Raw genomic sequence first — 10,008 nt, 5'->3', positions numbered from 1 at the left:
ATGGTGATTGGGAGTTTCTTCCCAGTGGAAAGTGAAAAAGAGCTAAAAGAGACATCAGCTAAGATCCTAGGATCTTTGGTGAATGGAAAGTCAAGGCCCGAGGCCTGGCGCAGACTTAGGGTGTCCTTAGAGGGGTGCTAGCTCACATCCTCATCTTCTCAGAATCTAAGAGAACCGCAGGCTGGCTGGCTATGTGTTGGAGCCCGCCGGGCACTCCCGCACCGGCTCAGGCTCCAACACGCTTCTTAGCAGAAGAAGAACAACAAGAACATGGGCGGAACTGTGCGTGAGCCTTTTAAGGCCTGAGAAGATTCACGCCTCTCCGGATGGGCTTGTCCAATGAGAAAGGCTGAAATTCTCAGTAGAAGGTTGGAAATACTGGGGAGTTTTATGACCCTTTGTGTGAGAGCATGGTAATTTGCATATGAAACTCGAATCAAAATTACTAAAGATTCTTAGAACACTAATATATTGCCTATGTACCCACATATAATTTAAACGCTCATTTAGATCATCCCTGCGTCCTAATTGATAAAGGACTCAAAAATAAATGACGCTAGGCGTGGATAGAAGAAATAGGCAGAGACGGCAAGCCTTTTGGTAGCTAGTGTAAGAAATTAAGAGAACCATGTGCTTCTGCATGTTGTGTTTGAGAAAGCTAATGTAACTAGTGGTGTCACAGTGTCTGGTTGTGGTGCCCTGGACTGGCCACTTGAGGGCGCTCTTCCTATTTCAATTTTTTAATGTGTTAAACTCCATTTCCCATAGTCCCTTGCTTGTTAATTCTGTTTTGATCAGTAACACCTGTTTATTATTTCCGATCATGATCACCTGTTTATCATTTACTCATTATCCCATCTATATATACCATGCTCACTCTGTCTGTCATTGCTGCTAGATTGTGTATTGTCTTCTGAGTTCATAGTTGTCATGTTCATCGTGTTTTCTGTTCTCTGTGTTTTGGATTACTTTTTGCCACGTTCTGTTCATTTGTTACTTTCATTAAACTGCGCTTGGATCTACCTTGTTTTCTCCTGGCATTCCGTGACAAGCGGTAAAAAAAGTGCTACCACATCACAAATTGGACCCCGAATTTTACTTGTCATGAAAGATTATCATGTGCATGTGTTTTTCCAGTTTAAAAGCATTCAAAAGATTTTAAACCGTCCAAACGCAAGAAATTGTGAAAGAGAACTAAATTCGGTACGTGAGTGCTGTTTTATGTGCACACACAGGGAGCCGCGTCTCTGACAGTGCACCATTACAGAATTGAGTTTACTTTTCTTTTCGCACTTAAACGGCCAAATACACATACAATTAAGTCAAAATGCCCATTTTGGCGAGTGTCCTTGTTTTGTGTGAAAACATGAATGAAGGCAGAGTGCTGAAAGAAATTAAATGAAAGAATGTATGAATTAATTCATTCTATGAATGCATAAGAGAGAACTGACTGTCTTCAGAAAAGTTTCTATGATATTTGCTTTTCATCTTCCTTCCGTGTAATGCCTAATATAGCAGTGTTTAAGGGTGTTCACACTTGTCATGTTTGGTTCGATTAAAATGAACTCTGGTGCGATTGCTCTGTTAGTGTGGTTCATTTGAGTAAGTGTGAACGCTGCCATCCGAACCCTGGTGCGCACCAAACAAGTGGACCGAGACCGCTAAAAAGATGGGTCTCGTTCCGCTTCCAAACTAGTGTTAATTTCGTTAACGCAATCTATGACGAAAAACTAACCAAAAACAGGAAGTAATGGAAGACGAGATGCGATGCTATGCAACATAATTTTTGACAACGCGAAACTAGCGGTGTATCCAAAACAAAATGAACAGAGGGCAACCGTGAAGCAACGAGGAGGTAAAGTGCTTTTTATGAGTTTGTGAGTTTGCTGGTGGTGAAAATAAAATCAAAAGTACACTTAATGAGTATGTTTACATGGACAATAATAATCCGATATTAACACAATTAAGACAATACTCTGTAATAAGAGTAGAGTAGAAATAAGAATCTACCATGTAAACAGAGATTTTTGATTACCTTAATCCGGCTAAAGTTATACTCGAAGTAAACACAAATCGAATTAAGACATGTGGAGTATTCCTATTTTAGTCGCATCATTGAAGTGCAGTATAGACATGTACACACCTTAATCACACTATTACTGTCGTATAGGACTTTTCGGCGCATTTTGCGACAGGATACACACACAGCAGTGGTCAACCCTTTGACGGCAAACAAAAGAGCATGGCTTCAAGCTGGAAGGTATATTTTTATCTGTCGTCATCTGTTTGCACGTGTAGCATGACATATAATTAACTGCACTTGAAGCTTTCGTAAAATTAGGTCAACCCTTTGACGGCAAACAAAAGAGCATGGCTTCAAGCAAGAAGGCACACTTTTATCCGCCGTCATCTGTTTACACGTATAGCATAACATATAATTAACTGCACTTGAAGCTTTCGTAAAATTAAAAATGAAACACCCAAAACTGTATAGTACCGAAGATGAACTGTATGTTGATACGTGAAATTAGGGAGGGAACGTCAGATGGCGTCACGTGGGAATGTAATGACGTGTGCCATTAATCGATCTATGTATTGTACTATAACTTGTAAAACAGGAACATGAAAGGAATATTCTAAAAGCAACTCATGTAAGTTTCGGTATCTTTAGGTTCGCTGTCAACAATGCCATTGTGAACGCCAAGCGTGAACGCCAAGCGGACCAGGACCAAATGTTTAATTTTCTTTTTTTGGTCTGGACCAAGAGAACAAGCTAATGTGCATTCTAAAAATCTCAACAGTAAAATGCCTATAATTTATGATTTTGATCCTTCTCTTAAAGTTAGTTAAAGACTGAAATGTGTGGTTTATCATTTCATAATTTATTTATTTATTTTTGGTCAAATCTAGTAGATAACATGTTATGTTGTAAGTCACCAAACCAATATTTTTTTTTTTTGATTGTTTAAAATCCAGCCATCATTTTTAATATTAATATTAATGTTTATGCAAACAAAAAGTGCACAGTGCTGCTAATTTTATTTATTGTTTGTTGGTTTTCAACATTACACACTTTATTCTTTTTCCCTAAATTATGTTAATAATAATAATTTTCTGAAAATATTATGTTCTTTGTGTTTTCATAATTTTGATAATCCATTGCATATTAAAATGGTACTAAAACTGACTATTGTCCTACACTCAGTAAACCCTGCGTATATGTCCACCCCCGCCACCCTCCCCCACCCCCGGAAAAAAGTTCAGGCTCAGGATTTTTTTTTGCTTTATCCCCTGAAATTAACTTTAACCTCACAGGAAACATTTCTTCGGGACCGGAATGATGATGGTAGTTTTGAAGCATGTGGGGACAACAGCCTGACTTAGCGAGATGTTGAATATGTCTGTGAAGACATCAGTGCGTTCCTCTGCACAGTCTCTCGGTACACGAACAGGTATGTTGTCAGAACCCAGAGCTTTGCGTGCATTGATCCTGCTGAGGGATCTACTCAAGCTGTCTGGGGACAGCGTTATCACCTGGTCACCAGGAGGAGGTGGGGTCTTCTGTACAGTGGTGCTGTTTTGTGCCTCAAATCGAGTGAAGAAGGCATTCAGCTTGTTCAGCAGGGAGATGGGGCTGTCACAAGTCCACGGTGGAGTCTTGTAGTCCGTAATGATCTGTATAACCCGACACAGGCTCAGGGTGTCTGCTGTCGCTGAAACTATGGACTATCCTTCTGGAGAACGATCTCTTAGCGTTTCTGATGCCACAGGACAGGTTGCCTCTAGCTGTCTTCAGGCCCACCTCATCTCCAGCTCTGAAGGCAGCGTTCCGAGCCTTCAGGAGTCTTTAGACCTCCCCTGTCAGCCATGGCTTCTGATTGGCCTGGACAGTGATGGTCTTGGTGACCGTTACATCATCAATGCACTTAGTGATGTAGGCAGTGACAGTCTCTGTGTACTCCTGGAGGTCTGTGGTGTTATTGTATGTGGCAGCCTGCTTAAACATATTCCAGTCTGTGGTGTTGTATATTATCTTAGTAGATAGAACGGCCAGCATTTAATAACCATGAACTCCACCAGGAGTGAGCAGTGTCTGCAGACCACAACAGCATTGTGGCACCAGGCATCATTGATGTAAACACAAAGCCCGCCACCACGGGTCTTGCCTCCCTCAACGAGAACTCTGTCTGCTCTATAGCATGTTAGCTGGTCAAGCTGAATGGCGCAGTCCGGGACACTGTTGCTGAGCCATGTTTCTGTGAACACAAAAACACATCAATCTCTTACAGTCCTTTGAGTTGAGCGTAGTAATTGGATGTAGTCCAGTTTATTGTCCAAAGAGCGTTAGTCAGTACGATGGTGGGGATATCCTAGCCCAGATACCTGCGCGCTTACCACTCTTCTGCTTCCTCTCATGCCATAGGTTTTGTAGGTTTGTGGCTTGTGATTGGCAAAGATCTGACTGAAGCTTGATGATCATTGAATTTTCCATCAGGGCAACCATCCCAAATCTACAGAAGCTTGGTCCAGGAATGGATTGTAGAATGTTCTTGAGTGGCCAGTTCAGTCTCCAGATTTAAATCTGTTTAAAAATATTTGGTGGGATTTAAAGAAAGCAGTGGCAACATGAAAACCAAAGATTATCAGTAATCGGAAAGCTTTTTCCAAGCTAGGAATGGGCCAAGATTCCAGGAGAGAGGTGTCAAAAGCTTGTATTAAAAAACTTTGTTCTCAGAGTCATTCAAATGTGCATTAGTTATCTTTATATGTACTGTATATATACACATTACATGTACACTCTTCTTAATAATTGAATTCAGGTTTTTCAGTCAAAACCATTGCAGAATAAGACTCACTTCAGATCCTGCTGACAGTCTCTGTGCAAACATATATGAATGTTTGTGACATTTATACACTCTTTCAGTTTTCTATTTTACAGCTTTTTACCTACACCCCATTATTCGGCTCTTCTGTAACTGACCATCATCTCATGCAACTGACTCTCCATCCATTTTTCCACTTTTGTGCAGCATTTGGCTGCCCGAGAGTCGGTGGTTTTATTAATTGGGCCTGTGTCTGGCTGAGGAGAGATGGAGAGAACCTGCTGCTCCTCTTTCTCCTAAAGCTGGTGACACACCAAATGGATGTTATACAACTAGCGGTTGGTGTGTCACTCACAACTGTGACCATGATGTATCGGATGGCTAAGTACTACACAGAAATAGCTTAGCTGCAAAACCGAGTAAGCTGCCTTGCTGTCTACTATTTGCATATGCAGCTGGTTTCTTAGGTAGCATCCTAACTGAAATGGAACCTCATAAGTGCCTGATTTGGAATGCTCTACATTGACAGCATCTCTGCACACCAATCAAATCCTGCACATTATGAAGCACATGGGAGACTCGACTTGCAGTTGATTTCAAGAGTTACTAGTACATGTTGCTGTCTCCAATTTAGCATAAATACACAATTTTTTTGAGATCTTACGGAAATTACCATGTTCTCCAAAGCATGAGCTGTGTTCCAGATTCCATCATCATAAAATTAGACACACAAATAACTTTTGCTTAAAGCTTACATTTATACTTAGTAATTAGTTATAAATATTAGTGAAGCTTTTGTAAGTATTTGTCAAGTTAATCAAGGCTTTCATTATCTGATGAACAAATCTGCGTGAAAATTTTAAGGGGGTCTGAATACTTTCCGTACCCACTGTATATTGTAATTGTGTTGCTAGGCAGAATATATTCTGCATGTGAGACTCTCACTCTCTTATGCTGCTAAAATTTTTATGTTTTATGTCTGTCAGCTGATTGTCCGTTTGAAGAAGGAGATCCAGTCTTTGAAGGAAGAGCTGGCTCTGGTTACTGGAGAGCAAAGGAGTGACAAGCTAACCCAAGAAGAGATCCAACAGTATGTACCTGCAATTTCTCACAATTCCTCACTCATCCTTTATAAACATAATGTAGAGGGGAAAAAATGACTAATAATCAATTGTGCTTGCTACTGGCATTGTTTAAAAGCATGTGGGATAGATCAGACTGAATGAATTGTTCACTATTTGGATTGTTTCGGTTGCAGCAGTGATGCAGTTAACAGCACACTGAATTATTTTCTATACTGTAAATATAGAAGACTAAATAATCAACTTGACATTGGCTATTGTGGCAAAACATTTTAGAATGTACCATATGTGCTGATGATCAGGTTTTTTTTTTTTGCTGCATTGATTTAATTAATCAAAAGAGTATACAGTATTTTATTTATTTACCTCAAACATGGCTTAACCTCTTTTTTTTACTCTCTTCACTTCACATATTTTGTATGTAACTGTTTATTCTGAAAACAGAAATATGTATGCTGTCTTATGTGCAGACTATGTCCCACAGTCAGTAGAGGTGATCTGCATTCTAAATGTATGTATTCTTTTCATAGCCTAAACCCCAAATGCAGGTAAATATTTAGAATATGTCATAATTAAAAGAAGGGCTTTTTATCATAAGGCTGCAAACATCCATACAAGCACTCACATTTTTATTACGTCTGAATGGACTTCAGGACTTTGACATTCAAGACCAATCTTTTGTTTACAGTTTTCATGTAGATGTTTTTCATACTCAATGCATAAACCCAGTATTAGGGAAGTCTAGAGTTAAAATGTCTGGATTCAAACACCTCTTTAAATCTTGTTGCCATATTCAGGCCACAAAAAGCTAATGTTTGAAGTGTCTTTTTGCAATAGTTTATCAATAGGTCAGCGTAGTGACTGCAATAAATTAAATAACTTTGCATTTCCTCAACAGAAATTTGACATTGAAAGAAATGTTAATCTTCTCTCATTAGTTGCATTAATTCAATTCAATTCAGTTCAAGTTTATTTATATAGTGCTTTTTACAATACAAATCGTTGCAAAGCAACTTTACAGAAAATTAAGTTTCTACAATATTTAGTAGTATCTTATCAGTGGTGACTGTCAGTTTATGTAAATATGGCAGAAATGTACGGAAAATTAAATTAAATACATAATCAAACAGACGATGAACACTATTAACAGCAATTATTATATGATCCAATCAAACTTATAGCAAAGTTTGGTAGTTCTGTATGATGTTTCAGGGTTGGCATCATCTGAGGTCCTCTGAGGGGTTGACATCATCTCTTCTCAGGTGTTCTGGATCCAGACTGAAGCTTGTGTAAATCCTAGTTACCACGGGATGTCAAAAACAGAGAAACAAATAGAGACATAATTAGCGTAGCTGCTCTTTGACTGTAGAGGAAGTAACAGTACATCCGTCTAGTTGCAAATTGTAATCCAAGAGATTCTGTGTACTGTCTTTTGGTCCAATAAGTAATATCTCTGTCTTATCTTAATTTAATAGGAGAAAATTATTGGTCATTCAATCTTTTACATTTGTAGCACACTCTGTTAGCTTAGATCATTTAGAAGTTTCATCTGATCTTATTGAGATATATAGTTGAGTATCATCAGCATAACAGTGGAAACTAATCCCATATTTTCTAATAATATTACTAAGGGGCAACATGTATATTGAAAGTAGCAGAGGACCTAGGACAGATCCTTGTGGCACTAAAAATAAAGTATTATACGCTGTAGAATTTACATTTGTTATTGTATTTCTGATGTTATTTATTTTATCAGTGAAGAAATTCATAAAGTCATTACTATTAAACTGTGAGGGAATATTTAGATCGGGTGGCGTCTGGTTATTTGTTAATCTAGCCACTGTGCTAAATAAAAACCTTGGATCGTTTTGGTTATTTTCTGAGTTTGTGGATATGCTCGGCCCTGGCAGGTTTTAGAGCCTGTCTATAACTGGACATACTGTTTTTCCATGCAATTCTAAAAACTTCTAAATTAGTTTTTCTCCATTCGTGCTCAAGACTACGAGTTTCTTTCTTGAGAGAATGGGTATTACTGTTGTACCATGGTGCACTACGTTTTTCTCTAACCTTTTTCAATTTGATGGTTGCAACAGCTTCTAATGTATTAGAAAAGATAGTGCCCATGTTGCTAGTCATTTCGTTTAGTTCATGTGTATTTATGGGTACACAGAGCAGTTGAGATAAATCAGGCAGTTTATTTGTGAATCTGTCTTTGGTGGCTGGAACAATAGTTCTACCCGGATGATAAAGCGGAGCCATATAGTTAATATCAGTAATACGCAGCATGCACAATACAAGGAAATGGTCAGTAACATCATCGCTTTGAGGTACGATATCTATATCAGTAAGATCAATTCCATGCGATATAATTAAATCTAGCGTATGATTAAAACGATGAGTGGGCCCGGTGATGTTTTGCTTGACTCCAAAAGAGTTTATTAGGTCAGTAAACGCAAGTCCTAATGCATCATTTGTATTATCAATGTGAATGTTGAAATCTCCGACAATTAGCGCTTTATCAACAGCAGTGTTAATTTCGTTGACGAATAATTTTCGGCATTTTTTTCACCAACGACAACGAGACGATAACGAAATAAAACTCTTTTTGAATGACAAAAACTGACATAAATCTATTGACATATTCATCAACGAATAAAAACGAGACGAAAATGTTTGGGAGGGATGATTTGGGAAGAGATTCATTCAGAACGAATCTGCTGCGTGATTCGGAGGTTAGATGCGAACATATGAACTGGCGGGACATGAGCTAACATACACTTGCTGCATGTCGCATAAAACGTTCAAAAATGTCAATATGTGGGAGTAAGAGAAGAGCAGACATATGGATAAATCTGACGACGCAAGAGAGAACTCAATTCGGTCCAGTTTTCTGAGCGCAGACACTGAAGCATACACATGGAAAGCGCGTCTCACAGCGTGCGAGTACTCTTTCGTGTCGCATGAATGGAGAATTACTCACAAAATTATGCTGAATTGTCCGTTTTGACGAGTATTCACGTAAACACAGTTAATTATGTCTGAAGTAAACGTAAACAGCAGGGAGAACGTGTATCGGTACATTGCATCAGTACAGGAACTTGCTACTGCCGATACATACGGCGATAAGGTGCTGTGAGTATTTAAGACATAATGCTGCTGCACAAATAGCATATAAAATAACCCATTGCAGATCTATACAGGTGGAGCTGGGGAAGGTGGAGGGTTTCAGAGAAACTCTAAAAGCACGCTGCAGGAATCTCTAGTAAATGCTAGCCAGTAGGGGTGTAACGGTATGCGTATCATGTAACGAACGGTTCACGGGCAAATTCCAAATGGAAGTGATCATCCCTATCCCCTTGGAGTGGGGACTTTGGAGTAAGCAGGGCATAGGCGTGCCATTATGTAGTCGTTTGGAATGCACTTGGCAAAGGGAGCTATGTAATTTCCTCATTATCTTCAGCTGGGAATATATTAAAAAATTATATATATAAAACGTTTTAAAATATAAAATGTATATTTTTTTATTCCGGTGTCCATCGGTGAATCTGCTGACGGACACCATGCTGCGTTGTCACAGGAACATCCCAGCTGAAGATAATGAGGAAATTACATCGCTCTCTTTGCCAAGTGCATTCCAAACGATTACATAATGGTAGTCGTTTGGCAGTTATGAGCATAACTACATAACTGCTCACTCCAAAGTCCCCACTCCAAGGGAATAGGGATGATCACTTCCAATTTGGAATTTGCCCGTGAACCGTTCGGTACACGATACGCGTACCGTTACACCCCTACTAGGCAGCCATATAAATGCAAGGCAGTAAGCTCGTTGGCTGCATATGCAGCATGAACCAATCAGCTTGTGCCAAGTTGTTTAACTCTCTGAATATCATCAGTTATGTTAACAACCCATCAGCCTGCGCCATCTAGAGATTCATGACTAAACTATATATTTTAATCATGACAACTCTCTGAAGATTTTAGCGTGGTGATGGATATGACAATGTTAATGTATTTGGTCTTGCGGAATAGATCTGCTACACTGCTGCTGCTGCTGTTGGTTATTGCTGTAGTTGTAGATTATTGCTGCTGCTGCTGCAAGC

At 39.1% G+C, this 10,008-nt stretch overlaps 1 protein-coding gene across 1 annotated transcript in view; it reads left to right on the top strand.

Moving 5' to 3' along the window:
- The window catches only part of kif6 (kinesin family member 6), a 56,045-nt gene extending 49,649 nt beyond the window's left edge, over positions 1-6,396 (top strand). Inside the window, exons 10-11 of the mRNA XM_016251475.1 lie at positions 5,810-5,913; positions 6,390-6,396. Coding sequence (XP_016106961.1) covers positions 5,810-5,913; positions 6,390-6,396 — 111 coding nt within the window. The remainder of the gene's footprint in view (positions 1-5,809; positions 5,914-6,389) is intronic.
- The last annotated feature ends 3,612 nt before the right edge of the window (positions 6,397-10,008 follow it).

The sequence above is a fragment of the Sinocyclocheilus grahami genome, unplaced genomic scaffold (assembly GCF_001515645.1).
Source record: "Sinocyclocheilus grahami isolate Dianchi unplaced genomic scaffold, SAMN03320097.WGS_v1.1 scaffold1047.1, whole genome shotgun sequence".
In the NCBI taxonomy this organism is placed as follows: Eukaryota; Metazoa; Chordata; class Actinopteri; order Cypriniformes; family Cyprinidae; genus Sinocyclocheilus; species Sinocyclocheilus grahami.
The sequence above is the reverse complement of the archived record's forward strand: the minus strand, read 5'-3'. Positions and strand labels throughout refer to the sequence as shown.